Source organism: Carlito syrichta, unplaced genomic scaffold, assembly GCF_000164805.1.
Source record: "Carlito syrichta isolate Samal-C Ts95f unplaced genomic scaffold, Tarsius_syrichta-2.0.1 Scaffold305643, whole genome shotgun sequence".
Taxonomy (NCBI): Eukaryota; Metazoa; Chordata; class Mammalia; order Primates; family Tarsiidae; genus Carlito; species Carlito syrichta.
In genome coordinates, this window is record NW_007249739.1 from 187,382 (window position 1) to 215,162 (window position 27,781).

At 41.0% G+C, this 27,781-nt stretch overlaps 1 protein-coding gene across 1 annotated transcript in view; it reads right to left on the reverse strand.

Annotated features, from left to right (window-relative positions):
* Positions 1-27,781, reverse strand: part of TMEM71 (transmembrane protein 71) — a 47,798-nt gene that overhangs the window by 15,160 nt on the left and 4,857 nt on the right. The window contains exons 3-6 of the mRNA XM_008061961.1: positions 23,909-24,121; positions 19,602-19,774; positions 6,109-6,297; positions 1,556-1,631 (exon numbers count right to left, since the gene is read on the reverse strand). Coding sequence (XP_008060152.1) covers positions 1,556-1,631; positions 6,109-6,297; positions 19,602-19,774; positions 23,909-24,121 — 651 coding nt within the window. The remainder of the gene's footprint in view (positions 1-1,555; positions 1,632-6,108; positions 6,298-19,601; positions 19,775-23,908; positions 24,122-27,781) is intronic.

The window sequence follows — 27,781 nt, forward strand, 5'->3', positions numbered from 1 at the left end:
TTTTCACCCGCGGCAGTATTTGACCAGTTTCTCCACTGTAAAGCTACCTTTTTCCCACCCTGTCCATGCTCTGCTCTTTGGAAGCAAGTTTCTAAATGCAGCACACATGCAAGGAATTGGAAGGTAAATTCCACCACTTAAGGGGGTAGTATCTACCAAAATTAACCTTGTGAACATTGTACTAATCATCCTGTAAAATAAAGCAAAGGGTTCCATGATCAACTTGGAGGCTTGGAAAGCATTAAGCAAAATTCAGCAAAACAAGCTTCTCCACTACATTATTTCACTGAGGTTTTATTATACGAATGCATGTTATGATCCCTCAGCTTGGGACAGAGAATGCAGAATTTGGCACATTTATTTTTAACCACAGGACCTCTCCGCCTTTTGTTCTTTTGGACCCATTGTGATCTAAAAATGTTTTTCAAACCTCATAATTAACTGGGAAGCTTATTTTAAAATACCAATTCTCACTAGATCTAAATTAGTATCTCAAGAGATGGGATCTAGGAGTTTGTATTTAAAAACACAATTTCCCCAAATTCTGCTGAGGTAGCTGACCCTCATGGGGTGGGACCTGAGAACAGGCAGCACGAGCCGGACAGAGTTCAAGGATGGTAAGATCCCTGGACTGCGCTCCACCCTTGTTTTGCTGATTCAGCAAATACCGATGAGCCCCTGGCAGTGGGGATGCAGAAGTGAGGAAGACACATGATGTCTCTGCTCTCAAGTAGCTCACATTCTTTATAATTTCTTAAAATCAGTTTTCTTAGGTTGAAAGGTAGCTCATATGCTTGAAAGAAGTGCTAGATCACTAACATTTCAACAAGTGATCATATAATTGGTCAGGAGATAGTAAGTGCCCTAAAGCAAAATAAAGCAAGGTGTGTATGCTATTTATACAGGGTTGTCAGGGAAGGGCTCTCTGATGATGTGACATTTGAAGAGATTCCAGAAAGAAGTAAGATCATGTTTCATGAGACTATCTGGAGAAGACGTATGAGGCAGGGTAGACAGCAAATGCAAAAGTCCTGAGGCACAAGTGGGCTTAGCTTCAAGGAACTCAATCACCACCCCGGAGCCTTGGGCAAGGAAAGGACAAGAAGGTAGAGGAAGGACATGCATATCAGAGGATAGAGAAGAAACAGGACTCTAAAAGGGCATGAAGAGATACTTTAGGGTAGGATATACAGATACAATGGGGAAGAGGAAATCTCAGCGGGGATTCCAAGCCACCTAGTGGGAACTTCAAGTGCCCTTGAACTCCAGGCAAGGGTGCTTAGACTGTACCTGTAACAGGAGTCACCGAGCTTTAGACAAAGGGTGATACGTGGAGAAATCCAATTTTAAACAAGATACCCTGGTTTTTGTATGCTTTGTGAAAGGATGAGAGGTGGGTAGTGAATGATAAAGGGGCATTTATCACGGACAAATGAGCACATCCTAACTATAAAGTTACCCAAAATGTTTTGTGGAATAAGGCAAGGAACTCCTCAATCAATTACAACTTCATTAATTGTGAGATACCACTGCATGAAAATAAACTCTGAATTACCTTGCACATGCAGAAATGATTAAACACACAGCAAGCAGGATTGTCTGAAAGAGGACTTCTCGCAACAAACCGATTTCTAATAGGAAGAATGAAAAATAAATGAATTAAAAATCATTTCTGATTAAATAATTTGGGGATAGCAAAATCATATGGAAACTGTTCTATCTACATGCCAAAAGAAAGAAATGATTTTCAAATGTGTATCAGTTCAAATAATTTGTCATATATGGCAAAATAAAATCACCTAATATTATACAGGGTCATTCATTAGAAAAATTATGCAAATAATCAGTTTCTTCTAGCATTAGAAAATAAGATACTATGCTATTTATACAGTTTTGGGCTTGCTTTTTGCTTCTGTGTTGGGAAAAGGCTTTATAGAGCTTGTGCTAATATCAGAAATCTAACTCTGATGACAATAATAATAATACGGTAATAATAATGTAAAGCCTAGAATTTGCAGAGTGCCTTATAATTCACAAAGGGTTTTTGTACATCAGTTCACTTAACTAGCACCATGACTCTGTGAGGTGAATACCACTATCTTATTTCTACAAATGAAAAGAACAAGACTGAGAATAATGATGAAATTGTCCAAGGTCACACAGCTATGAGATGTCAGAGCCAAGATTTAAAAACCACATCTAGACAGAACATAATGTTTTGTCTGAAGAGGGGCAAGCAAAGACAATTGCAACTTTGCATACTTGAAATCTGAAAAGAACAACAAAAGAAGAGAACATATATTCTGAAATAATTGTCTTTCCCAAACTCATTGTAGTCACTACAATAATTCAGCACTGTCAAGCTGCTGTGGAAAAGACTGAAAATCCTTCAGCAATTATAAACATAAGTGTTAAGCCAGTCATGAACCTGAGCATTACTCTTATCACCTGAAAGAAATCAGAGCTTTCCTGAGTATTACCACATAAAAATGTAAAGGAAGGTATACACAGACCTTGACTTAATTTTTGCCACATGCTTCAAAAGCTTGATGTTGCAACAGTTGCTTAAGACTTGGAATGACTTTGTGTTATGAATGCATTTATTTTTACTATTTATGCTATGAGTGAGGATTGAGTCAGCTAACAAAACCTACTTAGCCCATAATGCGGGTGGAATACTGAGGATGGGCAATTCAAAATATCACAGTAGTAAATGATGTCACCGCAAATGTGCAGTATTTCATATATATTGTGAATTAAGGGAGTTACTGTAAGTTCAATCGAAAACTCAACCATCCCTCTCAAGTGGGCTTCTATTCTTAGCCTTCCCTGGTTTAATGTAAAATTTGGAATAAATTTTCTCACAGAAGCAAATCCAGCTTGAAAAACTGCAAAGATCACAGAAGGATGAATGGGTTTAAATTCGAATTCTACAGAGATGTGTGGTTTTGGATGAGTTATTCACGGATTCCTTTCTTCAGTAGTCATTTACCTAGTACCTATTTTGGTTCAGCTCAAGTGTAACCTCCTCCCGGAAGCCTGCCTTGATTCCTTCATCTCTTCCCTGGCCTTTAACTACTCTCTCCCTGTGCTCCCATTATACCTTGTTAGTATCTTCCTTAGCTCTCTTTTCACATTGAGTTAAAATTTCTGTTTTATTTCCCTATAATTTCCCCCTAGACTGTGAGCTCATTAGGAATAGTTGGCATCCACTTCCTGTTCTCTGGCAATAGTGTTCATATTTATTTTTGATGAGTCACCTCTCCCTCAGTGTATGGTTTAGGTGTGGTGACTGATTTTCCTGTTTTTTTCCCCCCAGCAGTTGATTCCTCCCAAACCTTTTGGACTTTCGTGTACTTATCAACAAAGTTTTGTTGATGTAAATGAGGCCCTTCCAGAACCAATGAAACTAATTCTGGGCTCCTTGTCATAAGTGTAGACAGACATCATCTCTTTCTACTGAACTGGAAACTGGAAAGGTGTAGGCATAGAGCCACCAGACCCCACCACAGAGAGAGATAGCCTTTTAAAGAGAAACATGAATGTGAGGATGATCTGACTGTGACACGTGTCACCCTTTAACACTAGGGTTAATTCAGCTGATCTGGCTGGCTAGACAGGTGTCCCCTTCCTCTCTCAGCACTCCATATGCATTCAGCCTAGAGTTGCACACTCAGTCAAAGAGGATGACCATCCCTACTGGAGGAGGACCATTCTTTGGTCAATGATATACGAGTAGCTGTGTTCCTTGCTAGAACCTCCGAGCAAGCTCTCAAGAGTAACATGGACATGGAAGAGAAGAGGAAACAAAAGATAGACACTGACAGAATCCTGAACTTAATGCCTGGAATTTTTATTAATATGAGTCAATAAACTATGCTGTTGATTAATCCACCCTGAATTGGGTTTCCATCCGTTGGAACTCAAAAAAGTCTGACTGATATAGATGATATTGTCCATGCCTATACCCTTAGCTCATTGCCTGGAACACAATACACATGTATAACTCATATGGGAAGGAAGATGGTGATCTTGTCTCTCCGGGCTTTGTAGCTTAGTAAAGAAGAGGAATATAGTTTCAATAGAGGCCTACAGAGAGCACTAGGGAATCATGGGGAGGCAAAGTGCTGCCTCCACCAGCCATTTGGAGGCAGATTGGGCCCCACAGAGGTGGCCTCATTAATCTGGGCCTTGAGGAAGAGTAAAGCCCATCCAGGTGTAGCAGGTGGGAGGGACATTCCAGACACAGCAGTGTATGTATATTTATTCTTGCAAAAAATCTTTGCAGTGAGTACAAAGGCTTACCTGACCTGTCTGAATTTCAGTATTCTCATTGGTCAAATGCAGGTAGCACACTTATTAATTGACCCACCACTGTCACAGCACGTTTGCACCCTGTCTTTTGGGAAGTTTGGAATTCATAGATGACGATGACCAAGTGCCCATCTTTAAGGAGCTCACAGAGGTAAACATGCAACAGTAGTGAAGATAATGGACATAAGAGAGAAGCCTCGGAATCCAGGGGAACACCAGGACGGGTGGGCTCCCTGGTGGGGGTGACCGTTGAGCCTTTCTAAGTATTGATAACCCGGAAATGGTCTAAACAATAAAATCTGCTTTCTCTACCATCTTAACACCTGGAAAGAAGAAGAAGAAGAAAAAAAACCTTTAACACTTATCTAGTAGCTACACCAGGGTCAAAATGCACAGAGTATGCTGGTCTTCAGGGGTAGAAGAAGGGATGGCCAGTGAAGTGAATATTCATGATTTGGTGAAAGCAAATGAAGAGAAAATATTATTTTTCCATTTAACCCCAATTTTATATAATAATAACTTCACACTTATTGAGTATTTAGTAGACATGGCACAGTATGCCAAGTGCTTCACATGAGTCATTTTGGTCATTACACGGTAGGAATTAGATTATCTGCATAGACAGATGAAGATATTAAGTCTGAGAGAGTTTGGTAAACTGCCTCTGAGTCACAGCTGACTAGTGGGGAACTGGGCTCTGAATCTTGGCAAACCAATGACAGAGCAGGCTCTCTCCTAGATGCAACACCACATCCAAACACGGACATGATTAATCCAAAACTAGCAAGCTAGGGTTTAAAGAATTAAGAGTTGTGCTTGGGTTTTGTTTTGGTTTTGGTTGTTGTTTGTTTAGGAGACTTTTTTTTTTTTTTTGGAGTTGGGGTTTCTCTTTCTGTCGCCCAGGCTGGAGGGTAGAGGCATGATCACATCTCATCACAGCCTCAAATTCCTAGGCTCAGGTGATACTTCTGCCTCAGTCTCCCTTATTGCTGGGGCTATAAGCACATGGCACCACGCTGTGCTAATATTTTAATTTTTTTTTGTACAGAAGATCTCTCTATGTTGTCCAGAATAATCTCGAACTCCTAGGCTCAAGCAATCCTCTCACCTAGACCTCTTAAAGTGCTAGGATTATAGGAGTGAGCCACTGCACCCGGCCTATCCTTGTTGAACTTATTACAGATTTACTCTGACAGGAAATACCAATGTCTTTATATCTCTTGGCTTTGCTTTGTCAGGGGCATAGCATTAAAGGGTGTTCTATTCATCTTTTCTTTCTTTTTTCTTCTTATGGAAATACATTTCTTTTTTTTATTAGAAAATATAGTTTATTTAGGAAGCAAATTTGAGAGAAAGAGAAAGGAGATTCACCTCCCCAAGGTAGGGAAGGGGGCCAAAGCCAGGAAACATGACCTGACCATAGCTTAGTAAGGCAATGGCTGGAAATATACTTCTTCTTATGTCAAATACACGGCTAAGTGTAAAGAGAAAAATAGCTAACACCTGTGTACTCTCTACCCTGTTTTACCAAAGCCTAATGTTTAACCAAATGTCCTTAGGGTTTTTAAAAAATGAAACACTGCACATTCAGTGTTTCTGGTTGCCTTTAAGAGAACACTCCAAGGCAGTCATCTCTTCCGTGAAGGCGTCACCCAGGCTCTGCGGAGGCCCCGGGTACTCCCCTCCTCTCACAGGTTGGTACTCATTCCTCAATTAGTCAGCGCCAAGTCATCCTCAGGCCCTGAAAGGAAGAATGTTTTGGGTGTGGTAAAGGTTAATAAAATCCGAACTCACTTGAATGATCCAGAATGTGCCCTGGGAAATGTGCTGATCCCATCGTCTGGGACTGAAGACAGGAGTCCTGGGCGTTTTCTCCGGGAGGTTGAGATGTGATGTGGCCAGAAGAGGAGGTTATTGCAGACTCTGCAGTCAGCTCCTCTGACTCCCAGCCATCAGTCAAAGAAGAACGATCAAAATCACCTCCTGGAACAGCAAAAGGAGAGAGAGACAGAGATTGAGAGAGACAGAGAGACAGACACAGAGAGAGAAACAGAGACAGAGATAGACACACAGAGGGACAGAGAAAGAGAGAAAGAGAGAGAGGAAGAAGAGGGGAGAGAGAGAGAGGTTGTTCAATGCCTGGTTCCTAATAATTACAACAATTTCAATGCTGGGACACTACAGGAAGAGGGTGGAAGAAAGATTTCTGGATGAGATGGCTTTTCAATTTGTCTTCATCCTTCAAGTCTGAGGCAAAGCATCTTCACTGCAGGGATAAACACAGGCCGGAGGCACCTCTAAGTGATGTTGGGTATCGAATGGATGAACTTAAAGGATGTATTGCATGTATATGAGCCTCACATTATTATAGCACCAAACTTTACGCCAGGGCCCACCCCCTCTTCTCATTCATTCATTCAACATTTATTGAATGTTTTACATATCAGAAAATGACCTAGCCGCTGAGATCCAAGGGTGGATTAGACATCTCTGCCCTCATGTGACTTACATCCTAGTGGAGAGAGCAGGGTTAGGAGGAGGGTTAGGGTTCATGACACTTCATGATAAGTGTTATGAAGGAAATCCTCCCTCTATAAAATACATTGCAATGCTAGATAAAATATAGCAGCCATCTGTATAATTTTTTTCATTCAAAGAGGCTTTTCCATGCATACATAGTTTCAAGAACATGTGCCCACTTTCTTCTATGATGGTTCATACATAAATATGTTTTACTGGTCCTAAAGTTAGCCTGACATTCTCTCTCAAAAATATCAAGTTTATCTCAAAAGCATGTGTGCAATATCAAGTTTCAAGCATGTTATACGAGGATAATTACTAGTAACCATTGGTGTCCTCAAAGTGCAGTCACTGAGGAATGATATTTAACCCTTGATTCTTGATTTGAGTAAGAGATTATGGAGCCCAAACTCTCCAAGCCAAAGTGTCATTGGAAAGGGTGAATGTGTTCAGAATGTTTTTTCGATTACAGGGACAATTAAGTACCACACATTTGACTCACACACCAGAAGTCTTCCATTTGGCTCATCTGGGATAAACATGGCTAGGAATTATCTTGGTTCTATCTCTGGTGGTCTGTGAGATATCGCAGGGCTCAACTTCACTCCTGTGGCCCTGGGTAGGAATCAGAGCCAGTTTAGAGCTCACTGACTTGGAGGTAAATTCACTCATAAAGAGTAGCCAGAAGTCTGCCTTGGGATGCAGGTGTCTCCCAGGCTGGTGTCTAAAAGACTGCACATGCCCACAAACATTTTTAACTCTATAGCTGAGCTCAAAAGAAGGGGATATTCCCAGAGACCAAACCAAGGAAACCCCAAACTCTAAACATGAGTTGTGGATGATGCTTCCCTGAGGGTTGGGGAGGGGATTTAAAAGACATGGTAAAGGGCTGTGGTTAAATGGCACTATGGGAACAGAGAAAAGACCCTGCCCTTAAGAGATGCAGTAATTGAAACTGAGTCCCCTTAGGAATTCAAAACACTATTTCCCCAATAAAAAGTTAGGCTAGGGGAAAAAAAAAATCTGTCCACTAGTTTTGGGAGAAAGCATGAAAACCTCTCTTTTTGCCAAGGCAGTGAGTGGGAAGAAAATGTCTCCCCTAACATTTTATAAGTATGTTAGCTTTGAGTAAAGATTTAAACTAATTGAGATGTTAATATTTAAAAAGTGTCAGACTGTTACCAGCCCCTTGATGTCTCCCAGAGCCAATGTAAAACTTGGTATAGAAGCACACCCTCAGTCCAAGCCATAGAAATTTCCTCAGATAACGCCCAAGCGACATGAACTCACAGTTTAAAATTATAAATTACGTAGAGAGATAATTTCCCATAGGTAAGAAGAATATATATGGCGCTATGGAAAAGGATAGTCCTGTGGTGGGAAATGATTGGGGTGGCCAGGAGATTATTGCCTGACATTAAGCTTTGAACAGTGGCATGGTGTTTGGGGGAAATTGTCCTATTTATTTTACATCGGGATAACTTTGAAAAGGGTCTGTAAAACTCATTTCTTTTCCACCCATAGTATCCCCTTATTTTTGCTTCTTATCTAAGCAGAACAATTATTTCTCTGGCCCATATGTGTCTTGGTTTCATGAATAAGGGAACTACTCAAATCAAATTGTAGGGCACTTCGACAGATGGGACATAGACATAGGAGATTAAGATGCACACGCTGCCTCAAAGGAGGTTGAAATCCCAGGGGCATGTGTATTTGTATGCGTGCGCGCGCGCACGTGTGTGTGTGTGTGTGTGTGTTCACATGAGCCACCAGCAGGAGGTGGTAAGAAGGGCATTGCTCATAGATAGGGAATGCATGTGAATGGCATCATTCATGAAAAGAGACAAAATGCGGTTTCACAGAAACTTCAAGGATCTGGGCATCAAAAAGACTGGAACATGAATCCTACTGAGAGTAACACAGGATCATTTACTTAATGTTTCCAACTCTGAATTTCCTCATCTGTAAAATAGGGTAATCATATCTAATATTTCTAGTTGTGATAATTGAATGAGACAAAAAAAGAATGGAACCATCATGACATACAGTACAGATGAAGGAAATTGAAACTTCTATCATTAACAGGCATTATGGTAAAACAATCCCTAGTTAGATAACCAAATGAGATAGTCAGTTCCACAAGAGAAGTAGGAGATGTCGGTCAATTATGAATGGGTGATTCAAAGTAAAAGGGACTTTTAAGGATGCATCGTCCTATAATAAAAGGAGCTTATTTACCCTTGGGAAAGGTCATTTTTTTTCTTAATTGGTATGTCAGGAAGGGATCCCTTAACCGGTCCCCAGACGTTTCTAGACACAGGGTTTATCCCATATGGCTGCTTTAGTTCCCTGACTTCACTATATGACAAGGTCCCTTCTAGAAGAAAGTACCCCAGGGGGAGAAAGAAACAGTGGCCTCTGTCCTCCACCCCATTTCAGAGCTGCATGTGCATAGCAAGAGGGTCTCCAGGAAAGACAAACTTGACCTGTGTTGGGGAATAGCCGCAGCTCCTAAAACTGTTTAGAGGCAGGGACAAAAGAACAGAGGAGAAGAAATGAAACAGTCAGGAAGTTTCTTTTTACTGTATAGCAGAAACTTCAAGAGAAACAAGCAGGGACATAAGAGCAGCTCCAGCTAGTGAGCAGGAGGGCTTTCTCTGCTTTGATTGCTGTCACAAGATGCCTGGAACATAAAATATCTAAAGAAAGATACTAACCAGCTGGGAGGAAAGACTGAGGCAGCCCTCAAATGATGTCCCCAGAGAAGATCCCTTGCCAGAGGAGTTGAGGAAGTGGAGAAAGAATAGAAGAGCAGGCAATGCTGCGTGGACACGGGCCAGCAAGTCTTATGTGTTCAGTGCAGAGTTATTACACGGACTGCACACTATGCAACATATAGAAATCTGGAAGAAGAACATCAAACTAGATGCCGCGGTGCCCCACTCATGGTCTGGAGAGGGACACACATACAAATGGACAATTAGGATGCAGAGAGAGAAATGCTACCATGAAGGCTTTAACACATTAACCAGTAGGAGTCTAGAGTGTCCGAGTCTCTCAGGGAATTCAAGAAGGCCTCACAGAGAAGGTAGGACTTAAGTGGAAACTTGAAGGATGCAGGACTTGTAGGAGTTCTTCCAGAAAGACCACGGGAGGAGGAAAGTCCAGGTAGAGACAAGAGGAGGCCTTAAAGAATTTTGAACTTGAGTGTAACATGAGAAGTTCTTTTTTTTTAATGTTCACTCAGCTGTGAGAGATTTGAGAGAGTCCCAGTCCTGCCTCTCCCCTTCCAGGAGCTGAGCTGCTGTGGAATTCCAAGTAACACTTGGGGTCCTTATACCACAGTAGCTCTTAAAGGGAGGTGATTTCTACTCTCAGGGGACATTTGGCAATATCTGCAGACATTTTTGGTTGTCATAACTTGGGGAGGGAAGAAAGGTGCCCAGGCATCTAGTGTAAAGAGGATGGTACTAAACACCCTATAATGCACAGGGCAGTTGTCACACTGAAGAATTATCTGGCCCTAGATAGCAGTAATGCTAAACTTGAGAAACTGTCACTGAGAGAATAGACCTAAGAATCTAAGTGGTCTTGACCTTAGAGTCTTTTCAACAGATCTGGCAAACACTTAGAATAGGAATGGTGTGTCCATATTTTCCTGGTTGTGCTTACTCTTGTCAAAACATCCTGTTCCTCACCATCATAGGACAGATCATAATTTAAGTCTTTATAATTATTATATAAGCACAGACTATAGAATATGTTTTTTATGTGATTTAAAAGGTTCTGTGAGAAAAAGGTCATCACATCTGACCCAGACACCAGCAATTAGTAGTTAGCATTTGATAGGCTTCATTGTGTTAATGAATGGAGAGTTCTGGTGAGGGTGGGAGGCTGAGACATGTGATGTTGCTTTATGCAAAATCTAACCTGGTGATAGTACAACTGGCTACTGTAATCATAGAGATAGTGGGTCAGTTTCGCCTCAATGGAGGCTAAGGCTGACCTGAAACTGAGACTTCAAGTGAAGAGAATAGCCTCCCTACCCAGGCTGATGGGCTGATGCCACTGTTGTGGCATTCAGACTGGATAGCGAGCCTATGGGCTGGTGCTTTTGGAATGGGGAATTCCGACCAACCCTGCAGGTCTCCCTGCACCATCCCACCCATGAATTCCGGCCACTTGACAAAGCGTGCTGTGAAAGCATCCCTGCTGGTTGCCCTAGAGAAAGGATTAGCAGGAAGTGAGACATGTAGGTCATGCAGCAATGACCAGGCTGCATTGGAGGTGCTGGACATGGGTCGCAGCACTGTGTGGAATAGACAAGATGCAAAAGCAACCCAGTGTCTACTCCCAGATGAATGGATAAAGAAAATGTGGCCTATACATCCGGTGGAATATTATTCAGTCTTTGGAAAAAGAAGGAACTCTTGCCATCTGCAACAAGATAAACCTGAAGGACAGAAGTAAAATAAGTCAGTCACAGAAGTACAAATATGGCAGGATTCCCCTTCTATAGTGTAGCTAAAATAGTCACAGTCATAGAAGCAGGGAATACAATAGTGGTTGTCAGGGGCTGGGGGGCTGAGAAACTGGGGTGGAGGAGAGAATAGCTGCTGTGCAACGGGTATAGAGTGTCAGTCATGCTGGAAGGATGAGTTCTGGAGATCTACTGTAAAACATAGTGACTGTGGTTAACAATATGATATTAAGAATAAGAACGCTCTCATGTTGAGTGTTCTTCACACACACACACAAAACACACACACACACACACACACACACACACACACACACACAGGGACACAAAGACCCTTGGAGAGTTTTTGGATATATCTAGAACCTTAATTTTGGTAATGGTATTATCATGGGTGTTTGCATACATAAAACATAGTTGTATTTCAATAAAGCTGTTAAAAAAAAAGAGGAGATTAGGTGATGAAATTAATGTGGAAGTGTGAAAGAGCTGGGACCTTTCATGGCTAATTATATATTCATAAGTGGCTTTTAACTATGATCTGGGAGTTGTGTTCAAGATTCTAGAAACAGTGAAAAGGTCTCTGTGCTAATTCCCAAGGCTGTCTGGTTGAACTTAGAATTTTGCCACTGAATGTTGGATACAATTTTTAAAAAGTACCCTATGTGGAACACTGAAATTTTTACACAGAAGTTGCTAAAGAAAAACATGCATTCAACAGGGAAATAACAAAAAAATTTAACATTCAAAAATAATCAAGGAGTTTTTCCCATCTCTGAAAAGCTATGATTTGCCCCCAACTTCCACTTTCTTTCACTGACATTGAACTTTTTTCCTCCAACCTTAATAATAAATGAAAGGATTGTAATGCAGGAAATGTTTTAGAAATAACTCTAGCTGCATTAAATTTGAAAATCTTGATTTCATTCTGTTTTGCCTGATTTCTTTAAATCCAAGGTAGCTTACTTCCGCTGGGAAGATTCTATGCCTTCCTAGCACATCTGAATTCTTACATGGAAAGCCGGCATTATTTGCTATAGAGAGAAACACAAAGCCATCTATAGAGGTTACCATCAAAGCCATTTGTGGGAAAGGCATTCCTCCTAGAGAAAACCAAGGACCTTGAGTTGAGGTGACTTGCCTGGGGTCATTCTTGCCTAGACAAGGGCTGCAGAAATAGAGCCGGAAAGTCCTGTTCAGCCCCTCCTGCGTAAATCCTCTGTTCTCTTTCAGTATGACTCACAGGCTCTGGGAACACATCCCGAGTTGCAGTTTTGGGGTCTCGGGAGCTGCAAAATGCCATGGCTCAAGAATGAATGCAACTAATGAGGAAAGGTGTCAACACAGCTGGGGAAGGGGTGAACTGAGGACAAACGAAATAGGCACCAAAAAAAAATCCTCTCTTGCCTGAAAAATGAAGCAAGAGAAAATCAGGGGAAGTGATGTTTGATTGCATCCATTGCACAGAGAGAAAACAGCAAAACAATTTAATTTTGATTTCTTCTGGAGTCTTCTAAGTAGGCATTTCCAGAGAAAAATAAATTGCTGATAAAATTCACGGGGCGTTGGGTAAATCCAAAAAACAAGAAGTCTGGGGAAGATTTGATTACCGTTGACAGCAGAGATGAAAGATTTCAAAGTCCTATGTGCATCCAGGTTGACTAATTGCTGATTTTGAAGGAGAGGGTGGTTTGATTTGTTATATTTAGAAGATATTTGGAAACTGTGAGAATTTTAATAAGATACCTCATGCACGTGCAGCATGGATGTCGCCCAATGCTTTAAAACTGTTTGGACATATTTTGAAGAGACATCTATGAAAAAACTAGATGTTAATTTTGAAATATGCAAAATACTGCCTTTAGAACAGTGATTCCCAAACTACAGTCATCCAAGCATGATTTTCCTGCATTTTTGCCATATCCTGCTTGTCCTTAGCCATTTAATATTTTCTTCAAATTATCTCATTTTAGATTTTTACTTTAAAGACAACGTTATGCCAATCACTTAAATGTCCTAAACATAAAACAAATGTACAACAATGAAAATGTCACTTTAATTTGTGTGCACTTCTGGTGTAACAGAAAGCTCTGAGCCTGTTCTTTGTTAAAAAGAACTTTGTTAAGACAAGAGAGAATGGTAACTCTTAGCGAGTCTAAAAGACACCAATGCTCGAAACTGACAAGTCTTGGTTTTATCAGAAGTCTTGTAAGGGAATTAGAAGAGGAGCCACAGCTTCTCTCTCACTGTGTGATTCAATGTTCCTTTCTGCTGTGTCCTAGGTGTCTACCATGTCCCACATTTTGGAAAACATGGCTTTAGATTCGAGAAAAGACTTGCCCTGTGTGCTCCAGAAAACCAGGCTGGAATTGGTGGATGAAAACTTCAAACGATACATCTTACTTAGGTCAGCCTCAGCAAATCATGTTTGCAGCAGAATCAACCACAGAGAGGAAAAGGCAGCTTCAAAAGAAGCCATTCGAGAATAGGGGGTGGGGAGTGCAGAGATATTGGTCAAAGGGTACAAAGTTTCAGTCAGACAAGATAAAAAGTTCTGGTGATCTATCGAATAGACTGGTGGCTATGGTTAATAAGAATGGATTGTATACTTGAAAACTGTCAGCCGGGCACGGTGGCTCAGCCTGTAATCCCAGCACTTTGGGAGGCTGAGGCGAGAGGATTGCCTGAGCCTGGAGACCAGCCTGGGCAATTTGGGGAGGCCTCATCTCTACAATAAATAAAAAAATAAGCCGGGTGGGGTAGCGCATGCCTGCAGCTCCAGCTACTTGGAAGGCTGAGGAAGAAGGATTGCCTAAACCGAGCAGGTCAAGGCTGCAGTGGCTGTGAATGTGCCACTACACTCCAGTCTGGGTGACAGAGTGAGACTCCAACTCAAAGAAAAAAAAAACTGTCAAGAGAGCAGCTCTTAAATATTCTCACAACAATAGCAAGAAATGGTAAGTATGTGAGGTGACCGACATGTTACTTAGCTTGATTTAACTATTTTACAATGTACACATATATCAAAACATGAAGTTGTCCACTTTGTCAACAATACGTTAATAAAAATTTTTGCTAAATAATGAGAGTTCAAAATAGGCAAATCTATAGAGATAGAAAGTAGATTAATGATTGTTAGGGACCAGTGGAGGATAGAATGTCTACTAATAAGTATGGGGTTTCTCTTTGGACGGGATGAAAATGTTCTGAAATCAAAAACCGTCAGAGTTACACAATTTACCTTGGGATTATACTAAAAATCACTGGATTGTACACGTTAAAACGGTATGTTTTATGGAATGTGAATTATATCTCAGTTTAAAAGCAGTGAGAACTCCTTATTACTGCAAGCATTTGTGCCAGTGTGTTGGGGAGAGTCAGAAAGATGACCTCTCCTTCGCCTTCTGAGTGGAGGTTCCATGCATAATGTATTCGTCAGAGATTTCTTTAAGGTGACAGAATACTTGGATTGGCCTCTTTATCGAGCTGTACACCCTTAGCCATTTCTTTATATTCTTTTCTCTCGTAACACCACACTTTTCTGGTTCCTTGCCTGAGAAACCGTTCTCAAAGAGCTTTTTCCCCCACTGATGAGCACACACGCTAAGACTCTTCGCTTCAAATCCCGGCTATGCTACTTACTAGTTGTGTGCCCTTGAGAAAAGTATCTAATCTGCATTAGCCTCCCATTTGAAAAATGAGAATAAGAACCATGGTTCCCTCCCAGGCTTTGGAGAGAAGTGATAAGTTAACATGGGGGTTTATTGGGTTGTGCTGGCTCCTAGCACCCATTACTATCAGGTATTCTTAATCCTGGGACTTTGCTCAAACTCCTCAATTCCTTTCTTAACTCTCCTTTTTATTCATTCACTTGTTTTCCATAAATAGTTTCCTTTATTTCAAAGACCTACACGGTTTCTCAAATAGGCTTCCAAATCAACATCTCTAGGTGCTTCTTTACTCCTGAACGCCTTTCTCATGTTTCTGAACCCCTGCTGGTTATGTATTCCCCATAGGCACCTCAAATTTAGCCCATACAAAATAGAATTCTTTGTCTCTTTCAATGATTTCCATTCTGTTCTTTTTGGGATTTGGACCTTTTTAGAGCTAATATGTATGAAGCAGAATTCCAGCCCTTCTGCTGATATATTTCATGAACTACTGCATTTCATCCTCATAACAATCCTGTCTGCTACAATTTTTCTTCTTTCATATATGAAAAAAAAAACAAACCCAGAGCATCAGAGAGGTTAATGAACTTGCCCCAGAATACTCAGGTGGGAAAAGACGGTTCCAGGACTTGAATTCAGGTGGAAAGTTCATTCTCTTCATCACTCTGCATACTATCTTCCTGCCCTTGGTGACTGGCAGGATTTTCCATGAAGTCCCCTGAACTAAACACATCCATTTTCTTTATTTCTTTCATTCCCCCCACCTTCTCACATCTGCATTTAATCTGTCACCAATCTGTCAATTCTACCTTGAAAATATTCCTTAAATGTCTTCCTTCCCTCTGTCTTCACAGCCATTCCCTCAGGATGCTTGTTGGTTTTCATGGCTTCCAAGATCTCACCAACCGCTCTCCATCCAATCCTTACTTCATGTTTCTGTAAAGGTGACTTGGAAAATCCATGTCTGACTGCCTCATGACCCTGCTCAAGATCCTTCAAAACTATACTTTATGGATTATACGAAATCCAAATGATACAAAATTATATAAAATCCAAATTATATACAATTATATAAAATCCAAACTCCTCAACATGTTACAGTCTGTTTCCAGCCTCACCCCCATGTTCCTGTCTTTTTCTCCTCTTTCTTCTTGTACATTCTTGTTATTGCAGAAAACTGGAATCATTCAATTTAACGAATCATTTGTTCATATAAGAAATTGTTCCTTCACTTAACAAGTATGTACTATATTCTCACAACTATCAGACATAAGAAAATAGGACCTACTTCCAAGGGGTTTTGGGGATATTTAAACAAGCTAATATTGTAAATATAGTATCACACACATGGGCACACACGCACAAATGAATACATGTAAAAACTAGGGAGAACTTCACGGTGCTGTCCAATATCACTTTCCTGGTTTTGGTAACTTACTATAGTTGTGTAAGTTGTTATCAGTGAATGAAGCTGAACAAAGAGTATGCTGGCCCTCCCTGTACAGTTTTTTTGCAACATCTTGTGAATCTATAATTATGGAAAAAGTAAAAATTAAAAAGGAATGTAGTATTTGTGTTTTACACCCAGGAAGCAGGATGAGAAATGTAATAGCCATATATTTACTACACACTTAACTTATCATATTATTGCACTGTAAGATTCCTCTAGCTTCTCTTTGGGTTCAGGCTATGAAGGAAATGCTGGATTCCTCCTTGGAAAAAAGAACAAAACCCTTCTTGGCAGTAGAGCGAAGTCTGGATTTTCAAATTCCAGTAGGTTGAATTCCAACACTGCTGTTTATAAACTACATGAATTTGGGCAAGCTCCTTGACGCTGAAAGTCAGCTTTATCACAACGATCATGAATATGATCATGTGACCTCCTTCTGAGGAGTTTCTGGGATAGTTAAACAAGACAATGTATGTAAACAAGGTCATGTATTTTAAAAAGACAGAGTGTTAAGTGCTCAGCATGTAACAAACACCCTCAACTTCTCTCTTTCACAGCCCACATGGGCAGATCCTGGAGCTCTATCTTTGAGATGAAACCAGAATCCTACCCCTTCTCACCACCATCCCGCCATCATCTTAACCCAAGCTACTATTCTTTCCCATCTGAATCACCTCATCAGCCTCTTAACTGGTTTCTTGCTTCTGTTTCTAATACCCGACATCTAATCTGAACCCAGCATCCAGAGCCATCCTGTCAAAATATAAATTGAATCATGTTATTCCTCGGCTCAGAATCCTCTGGCGGTTTCTCTTCTTGCTGGGAGTGGAGCCAAAGCCTTTGGAGTGGCCTCAGAGCTCAGCACATTGTTCCCCACCCAGCCCCAATACTCACACCTCTGGGCTCCTTCCCTCATGGCCCCTCTCTCACTCAGCCTCATGCAGGCACCTAGTCCCGACTCTTTGCATCAGCCTTTCCTTGACCTGGATTGTTCCTTGCCCAGATATCCGCACAGCTGTTTGCTCCTGCTTTTAAGTAAATGCTCCAAAGTCCTCAACGAGGCCTTCCCTCACCACCTTATCTTAGCTTGTGGTCATCATCACATCCTCCTTTGTTCTTCTGCATACGACTCACCATTTGTTAACATGCCATATAACGTATTTCTTGTCTATCTCCCCCAACAAAAATGAACATTCCACGGAAACAGGTCATCTTGTCTGTTATAAAATCAACACTGTATCCACAGTGTAAAATAGTTCCTAGCACGTGGTCGGCCCACCCTCAATAGAATCTCCCAAATGAATGAATGAATGTACTCTCGTAGAGTGAGCAACATGGCAAAGCCACAGATGTGTGGAAGAGCATGGTCCATTATGGAAACTGAAAGCAGATCAGTGTGATCCAAGTCAAATGCAGGAAAGAGAAAGGAAAAAGAAAAAGTTAAAGACAAGACCAGTAATGTGGGCATTTAATACATGCCATGCTCAGGGCCCATATTCAGGAGGGTCCCATGCTTGGTTTAATGCTCTGCAGTCAACACCTGACATTCTTTTTTTTTTTTTTTTTGAGTTGGAGTCTCACTCTGTCACCCAGGCTGGAGTGCTGTGGCACACTCACGGCCACTCTAGCACTAACCCACTGGGCTTCGTAGATCCCTCCACCTCAGCCTTCCAAGTAGTCGGAACTCCAGGCACGCGCTACCACACCTGACTAATTTTTGATGTATTGTAGAGACACAGTCTCGCCAAGGTACCCGGGCTGGTCTCAAACCCACAGGCTCAGGCAAGCCACTCTCCTGGCCTCCCAAAGTATTGGGATGATAGGCTGAGCCACCGAGCCCAGCCAACACCTGACATTCTTAAACATCTTTTTTTTTAATAACGGACCCTGTATTTTATTTTGCACTGGGTCTAAAATGTTGCAGCTGGTTCTGGTTGGAGAAGCAGAAATAGTCAAAGGAACTTGTCTGCTGTGTTGAGGAGTGACATGGCCACAAATAGAAAGCCAGCAGTTTGGAAGATGGAATGGGGACGCTGGGAATATCACTCCAGCTCATCTCTGCCTAGAAATCCTGCTCATCCTTTAAGACTCACTCAGATGTTACTTCCCCCTGAACCTTCTCATCCTCCTCTGCCTAACCCTCTGCTGTTCTCTCCATTTATTCCTCACCAATATCTTAAAGTGCTTCAGGTGTTACATGTTAATTATCTGCAGACACGCTTATCTATCTGTTTTAAACCAGGATTTCCCAAGGTTAGAGTCATGTCTTAGTGAACCTTGAAGAATGTGTGCTCAATACTTAGGACTCACGTACTCAGAGGAGTGAATGAATACATGAGAGAATGAGGCCAGGTGTGGTGGCTCACAGCTGTGATTCCAGCACTTAGGGAGGCCAAGGCAGAAGGCCAGGAGTTTGAGACTGGCCTGGACAACACAGCAAGACTTTGTCTCTACAAAAAAATAACAAAATTAGCCAGGCATGGTGGCTTGTTCCTGTAGTCCAAGCTACTTGGGAGGCTTAAAGTCTAGACTTCTTCACCACCACACAATACATCCAGGTAAATAAAAACCATTTGTACCCCCTAAAGCTATGAAAATTTTTAAAAGAAAAATTAAAATATGCTTTACAATTCCATCCGTGTGTTTATATACATATATGCATATTTACATATATTAATATTAATGTCATTACATAATATATAACTTATCTAATATATAAAAATGTCATATTTTTCAACAGTTTTATATTTTTGAAATAAAAAAATTGAAACTTAGCAAAGTAAAATACTATCAAGCATACCAAACTGAGACTTGAAACTTGACCTAAGTATACTTTTTCCAATACAAGTCTTCTAAACCTGACTTCAATATTCTTTCTCCATTCATATCTCATACAGAAAGATACATTGGAGATGTATAGTAGTTTCCTGGTGTTATAAACTTAGTAATTCACTCATTTAAATTAGGCTATTTTGAAGAGCATAGACACATATGCATTTCAATCACACACGTAGTGTGAAGAGAACTTTAGGTGAATTTTTAACATGTGGCCCATCTCACTATCAAAGTGACTGTCATATCTGGATTTGACATTGGTCCAGGATCACATGTCTACCACTATCTATTCTGGAAATGACATCTCATGATGGAAGGAAAGATTCAAACTCACCATTTTTGTTGTAATGGTCTGTATCCAGCCTTCTGACATCCTCCAACCAGATGTCCTGACTTGGGGGAGAGTCAACATCACCAAAGATACTTTCATGCAGCCAGGATTTAGAGGTACCGAGATTGAAGCGAGAAGAAACAGAATGATGGATTCTCTTTTTCTTTCTAAATATCCTAGAGACAAACGAAAATAGTCACTTCAGGCTCAAAACAGAATTTAGCAAAAGTGATTTGGTGCACAGAGTTCAACTCTACGACCCAAGTCCCTTCACTCCATTAACCCACAGAAGTTTCTCAAAACTCTACTGTGTGCCAGGTCCTTGAATTAATGTCAAGAACACTGAGTTGAAAGACAAAGCATTGCATGCAAAAGTTCACAATCTTCTATGGGAAAAAGACAAGGTATTGTGAATACTTTCACAGGGCTTATTCTATGCCAGACATCTTTCTCAGTACTTTACATAGATTAACACATGATATTCCCAGCACTAAGGTAGGTTCTATTATGATACCATTTTCCAGATCAGGAAACTGAGGCATAGACAAGGTAAATTACTTGGCTGAGGTCATGCAGCTAGTAAGTGACATAGTTGGGATGCAAACCCAGAATCTGACTTTACGGTCTCTGTTCTTGACAGCTTTGCTATGCGGGGGTTATATGCTCTGGAAGAGTGACCTAGGGATTACTCAGAGGACACTAGGAGCAGCATTGCTAATTGAAAATCAAGGCAGCCTTTCTGGGAAAAGCATGTTCTAAGTTGCGTGAGATGATCAGACCTGTGTATTGAAAAACAAGTAGGTCTCAGATTGGGTCATGGTCAGAAATAAGGCTGAAAAAGTTAAGACGAGGCCTGATAATGAAGAATCTCATATATGGTGCTAGGGAGCTGGAATTTGGAATTTAATGTAGGAACAAGGGACTCCACTGAAGCATGGTGAGGACGAGGAGTGGTTCTGATGAGGGTTTGCATTTCCAAGAGATGGTTGGCCACAGAGGGTGACTTGGAGGCCCAAGACTGAGAGCAGAGAGGCTGTTCAAAGTGCACTGGGGAGTAACTTTTACTGTGTGTCTGCCTGTGAGTCAGGTGCCAAGCCCCGGTTGGGCTGGACACACTATACTGGTAAGAAGGGCTGAGGGTCTGAGCTGCAGCCGGGTAATACGAGGGGGAATGGGACCATTTTCCTGTCACATACAGGAAGTGAATGGGACAATTTTCCCATCACACGCTTCTACTCTTCTCTGGGGGATTCTACAGCTGCCATCAGGCGTTGCATTACGAATGTGCATTCCTTCAGTGTTTAGGGTGGGTTAGAGCAAGCCACGTGCACTCTTGATCCGGATGGCTCTCAGCCAGGGTGATTTTGGTCCCAGGGAACACTTAGCAGATTCGGAGACATTTTGTTACCATCACACCAAGGGAGGGGTGCTCCTGGCATGTAGCAGGTAGAGGCCAGAGATGTTAAATAGTCACAATGCATAGGACGGTTCCCCATAACAGAAAATTATCTGATACAAAATATGAATAGGGCTGTGATTGAGAAACCTTGCTTTATTTTAATTCTCTCTGTTGTCAATTTTAGGTAACAGCAGGTTGAGGAAAATGATAGTGTTCATGACGATGGAACATTTTTAAAAAACAAAAACTAACTGTTAACATTTTTGTGGGTTCTAAGATGAGGTCATTTTAAGTTGAATAATCAGGAATTAGAAAATTTTTGATTTTTAAAAATTCTGAGTTAATTTACTCAACAAATCTTTATTAAGCACATATTATGGGATGGGCACTGATCAAATATGGGGAAAAACTGTATGGAAAAAACATTAACTCTAACACTAAGAATATCTATGCAGGTGGGATAAAGTTAAAAAGTGGGGTTAGAAACTTGTTCTCTAAAATCAGACAGTCTGAGGGAATTCTGGTTTCAGCTAATAGCTCTGTGAGCTTGGGAAAGTCACTTAACCTCTCTAGACTTAAGTTTTGCCTTTGTGAAATGAAAATGGTGGTAATAAAACCTATGCCATAAGGTTTCAAAGAAAGAATTGGGAAACCAAATGAGTGTCTATCAGTAAAACAGTTGAGATATTGATTTTGTGGGTTTAACACACATTAATAGTTATGTTCAAGGTAAAAAGGGGGGGAGGGAGAAAATGGATCAAGACTTTTCTGAAGGAGGGTGCCTAAGCAAAGTACCAAAACTACCTTGCAGTCACCTGGAGTATGTACTAGAATGTTCCAGGAAGCACATCAAATTCTAAGGCAGCCATTGCAGAAACCTAAACAAGAGGTGGTGGTGATGGTACAAATGGAGGGTATCACCATATAAAGAGGATGAGAACAACTCCAAATAATTTCAGGGTGTTAACTCATTTGGTCTTAGCAACTGTGGCAGAAATAGTGAACTTTCTACCAAATCCATTCTATCCATTCTACTTGGACATACAATTGGCTACATTTTCCTGCTCCCTTGCCATTAGATGTGGTCATGATCTAAGGTCTCCCCAGTGGAATGTGAGCAGAAATGATGTGTGCCATTTCTGGGATGGAGCAGTTGTTCCTCTAGCTCACTTTATTTCTACTTTCACCAGTTGGTTCCAGAACGCTACCATGCCAGAGTAGCCCTCTCCAAGGGCTCCAATGGTCGGCAGAAGAACAAGACAAGAGAAGTCTGGGTCTCCCTGCTTGGCGGCAGATCACCAGTCAACCTGGAACACTCACGCTGGACGATTACATGAGCAAAAAATAAAATTTGGTTTTGTTTGAACCATTATATGTTTAGATTTATAGGTTACCATCTCTCTCATCTTATTCTGACTAATGCAAAGACCAACTGAATAAAAGGGATATATTAAAAAAAAAAAAAAGGTCAAGTCTGGAGTGACCCATAAGAGAGGGTGAATGGTGTTTCTTTTCAGTGAGATAAAACTCACATGAGAAACATTTTGGAAGAAAGACCTATTCTATTTTGGACATACTAGGTTTGAGATGCCTCTAGGAAATCCCTCCCTCCCCCATGAACAGAAGAAGAATGTGTTTTCCTGACCCCTATTCCAGCTAGCCTGTATAATTCGAATTGACCAATGGAATGTTGTCAGATTGAGGCACCCAGGGGCTTGAAATGTACTTGCTGTTGGGGCATGTCTTCTTGCTTTCATGTCATTACCATCGGAAGCACATTCTTCATGTGGTCCACTAGTCCCAAGAGAATGATCTCTGTGAAACGGACTTGATTCCCACCTGAAACCAGACTACATCAACCTGGCCCAAATGACTTCCAAATATTTGTATGTCACAAAGATTTTGTAGTTATTTGTTACTTGGCAACATTGTGTCAATAGTTGATACAGTCAGCACGTGGGTGGTTTTGAAGCACACAAAAACATGGATGTGATTGCCCAAATTCATGGATACAAAGTGAACTCATTCATCTTCTTTCCTGCAAACATGCCACTCCTTTGCTTCTGACCTTGATAACTGGCCCAACGCTACATCCAGTTAAAGCCAGAGTCCTAAGTTTCATGCAAGTGTCCTTCTTTTGTTGTCCCTCCTCCATCCAAACAGTGGCCAAGTCCTACTCTTTACAGGTCCCTTTATCGATTTCTCCACCCCTACTCTTTTGTCCTTGCTATTATGACTTTCTTTCAATTCATGAGTATCCAGCCTTCAGTTTTCTCATTCTACCTACTCTCTGCTCACACACTCCACACTCCCAACAATCCATCCTCTACTTTGCCATCACTGTTATTTTTCTAAGAATAAATCTGATAATTTGTCACTGACTCCTCTCTATCTATAGAAGAATGCTCAAACTCCTTAGCCTGAAATGTAACTCCCTCCACCCAACCTCTGCCTCTGTGCTCAGTCTTCTTTCTTACAGAGCACCCTTTCCCACCCTAAGTTATATTCTTACTAAATTATTTGCCATATCCCAAATTGCATCTGGGTCTCTAAGAGCCCCATGCCTGTGCCCTCTCCAAAAGTCTTCTTTCCTACTTTTAACCAACATCCTACATTTTTCAGGATTCAAATCAGTCATTACCACCTCTAGAAAGTTTGTTTACACCTATTCCCCAAGTAAAACAGGCCTCCCTTTCCTCCACTGCACCTGTATCACTGCATTATTTTTGTTTGTTTTCATACTGGCTATCCTTCATCTTTATTGCCCTTTGAATTTCCACAGTCTGTAACGATAATGGGCTCCTTATAAATGAATGAATATAAATTGAATGAATAAATGAGTAAATGAATGAGTGAATGAATACATTATCAAGTGGGCTTGAGATTGCTTTATGTAATATCCTCTACTTACCTAACTAAGTTCTCCTTGTATATAACACTGGTCTGGGATGGATTCAGAGTGATGTTGCCATCTTGGTCACAGAGGAAACTGTCTTCTGTCCAAATGTAGTAGCCATTGGTGAGGAGTCTGGGACTTCGGCGACAAGTATGGTGGGAGCCTGTCAAGGGATCTATGGAGCAGCATTCAAATGAACTGTCACTTTCCAGGAAATCACAGGCAAAACTAAAGAAGAGAAAAGGAAGGTTATTAAGATCTCTGTCTATATCCAGTCCCACAAAAACCACGTCTTGTGCACTTATGGCTATTGGTTACTTCTTCTGCCATTAAAAATGTCACTCCTAACCTTCTGGGCTGCACCTCCTCACCTTTGATGACATCAAACTACAGGACATGGAGTGCTTATTTCTGTTTTAAAACTTGGTGAAGCCAGGCTCGGTGGCTCAGCCTGTAATCCCGCGCCTTGGGAGGCTGAGGTGAGTGGATTGCCTGGGCCCATGGGTTCGAGACCCACCTGGGCAACTTGGTGAGACCTCATCTCTACAATAAATCAAAAAATAAGCCGGGTGAGGTAGCGTGCGCCTGTAATTCCGGCTATTTGGAAGGCTGAGGCGGAAGCATCGCCGGAGCCCAGCAGGTCAAGGCTGCAGTGGCCGGGAGTGGCCACTGCACTCCATTCTGGGCAACGGAGTGAGACTCCAACTCAAACAAAAACAAAAACAAAAACAAAACTTGGTGAAAACACTGTGGCTAGTCAGTTTCTTCACCATCACCATATGATGAACCTACGCTCTTGACATTAGTCTATTTTCTTTTCTTTTTTTAACTTTTAATTTTTTTTTATTTTAAATATGTGATGTACAGTTCAGGGTTAGATATACAAATGTTCTTTATGCAGGTACCCTTGTGGACGAGGTGTGCCTCCTCTTCCCTTGGTCTATTTTCTTGGATGAAAACATTGAGATTTTTTTCTTTCAGAGATGTTGGAAGCTCATAATCCCTTCCAACCCTTTACTTTGAATAGCCCTCCAATGGCCATATCTTTATTCTTGTCATTGTAATAGAAAAACTATAAATATGCAGCCACCAGAAACATATAAGGTATAGAATGAACATAAAGTCAAAGAGATCTTTTTGGCCTCCGCAAATTTCCCTCTAGTTTGGCTGCACATATGGATGCACAGTTACCTTCTCTAATTTGGTATCCAAGGAGCTCTCACAATTCCTTGAGAAAATTTGTATGTGTCTTAGGTTTAAAAAACAATCACATTGAGTTGGGCATGATGGCACATGACTGGAAGACCCAGCTTCTTGGGAGGCTGAGATAGGAGAATTGCTTGAACCCAGAATTTCGAGGCTGCAGTGAGCTATGATTGTACCTATCAATAGTCATTGCATTTCAGCCTGGGTAACATTGCTATCTTCTCTCTCTCTCTCTTTTAATGCATGACTCTATCATTGAAAGAAAACCAACATTTTTATAAAGTTATTCCAGAAATTTCAAATTTCTTGAGGTGAGGTTTTGTAGAAGCCTGATGACAACGGTAATAGCGTCATATTGGAGAAAACAACGTGTCATTTCCTCGGGTAAAACTACTTGTTTTTCCCTCACCCATAAAAATTATTCTTTTTATTGGTCCTAAATTCTAACTAATTTCACTGTAATTTGTCTTTACGTTTGCCTCAATAATTATTGTATAGGCTTTTTAGAGGGCAAGGTCTGTGTGCCTAATAAAGGTTCAGTATATAAATAAACTCAATAATGTTTGCTGCATGAAGTCATGTAACAGGATATGCAAATACAATTTATCTCACTGCCGGGCTGGGTCGCTCAGCCTGTAATCCCGCGCCTTTGGGAGGCTGAGTGAGTGGATTGCCTGAGCCTGCGGGTTCGAGACCCGCCTGGGCAGCGAGACCTCATCTCTACAATAAATCAAAAAATCATCCAGGCGTGGTAGCGCATGCCTGTAATTCTGGCTACTTGGAAAGCTGAGGCGGAAGGATCGCCGGAGCCCAGCAGGTCGAGGCTGTGGTGGCCAGGAGCGGCCACTGCACTCCAGTCTGGGTGACAGAGTGAGACTCCAACTAAAAAAAAAAAAACAACAACAAAAAACAAAACAAAACAAAACAAAATGAAAACAATTTATATCACTGGTTGGGCTTGGTGGCTCAGCCTGTAATCCCAGCACTTTGGGAGGCTGAGGCAAATGGATGGCCTGAGCCCGCAGGTTCAAGACTAGCCCAGGTAACTTGGTGAGAACTCATCTCTACAATAAATCAGAAAATAAGCTGGGCAGGGTAACGTGTGCCTGTAGTTCTAGCTACTTGAAAGACTAAGGCAGAAGGTTTGCCTAAGCCCAGCAGATCGAGGCTGCAGTGGCCGTAAGCGTGCCACTGCACTTCAGTGGGCCACAGAGTGAGACTCAAACTCAAAAAAAAAAATTTATATCACTGATACTATCATAACTCTCACGTGTTCTTTACACTGATTTTTCAAAGAACTCCTACACACATTTATTTCATAACATTTCATAAATTGGGATGATGCGCTTCTAGGGAATCACAGATTCTAAGAATCAGAAGGAATTTTAGTGGTCATGTCTCCAGTCCCATCAAAGTCTGCTTGTCCTGTCTGTTGTATTTCTGATAAACATTGTCCCACCTCTGTTTGTCCACTGTCAGTGATAAGGACTCCACACTTATGAACCCACCTCACCCTTCACAAATGTGACCTGTGATTAGTGGAAAAGGTGTGGAATTTAGTCTATCTACCTTAAACCCATAATACCAATCCTGTCATTGATTAGGTGAGTAAACTTAACCTAGATTCTTACCTTCTCAGACTGTTTCCTTATCTGTAAAATGAGTTTAAAAAAAAAAGTCTGCCCCCCTTTTGAGAATATACCCAGAAGAACTCAAGTCATTCTACCATAAAGATACCTGCACACGCATGTTTGTTGCAGTTCTACTCACAGTAGCAAAAACATGGAACCAACCATGCTGCCCATCAAAACTGGACTGGATAAAAAAAATGTGGTACATCTACACAGTGTAATATTATGCAGTCATAAAGAAAGACAAACATATGAACTTTGTAGCAACTTGGATGGATTGGGAGTCAATCAGACTCAGTGATCTATCACAGAAAAAAAGAAGAGAGTACCATATGTTCTCACTCATAAGTGAACCCTGAACAATTATCATAATACTATAAGAAAGGCATTGGCAGTTGAGGGAAACTGCCAGGGGAGGGTGGGGTACATCTCATCAACAAGGGTACCTGCATAATGAACATTTGTATACCTAACCTGAATTGTACCCCACATCTTTAAAATAAAAAAAATTTTAAAAGTCTATTTCCTAAGGAGTTGTCTTGATTATCAAATAAGAAAATGAATATAATGTGTTTAGCACATAGTATATGCTTAATAAACATTCACTTCCTCCCTTCTCTTCTTTCTTTTTCTTATGGTCCCTTCCATCTTTCATCTGAGAGCAATTCAGTTATTTGAAGAAAGTTTTCAGGTCTTCTCTGAAAGAAACCAGTCCTTAGGCATTTCTAAACCAGAGGAGAATGGGCCTATCACCTCCCTTATTATAGAATCCATGTCTTTAGTGATGAAACTTAAATCACATTAGTTTGATTCCTTTCTTTTTGTTTTTCTCCTAATCATCCAAATATTGCCATATTCTGGAATCAATAGTCAATTTCTAGTCATCTTCCTCATATAGTTGGTATATCTTCTCTCTCCTGGACTTTTGGACCAATTTTCTATTAGAAAGTCAATATAAAATAGTTTGCACTGCAACTGGCCCAGTTTTCTAACAAGTCAGATGCCTATGGAGCTAAAGCTCAAGAGACTTACCTTTGTGCAATGAAATGTA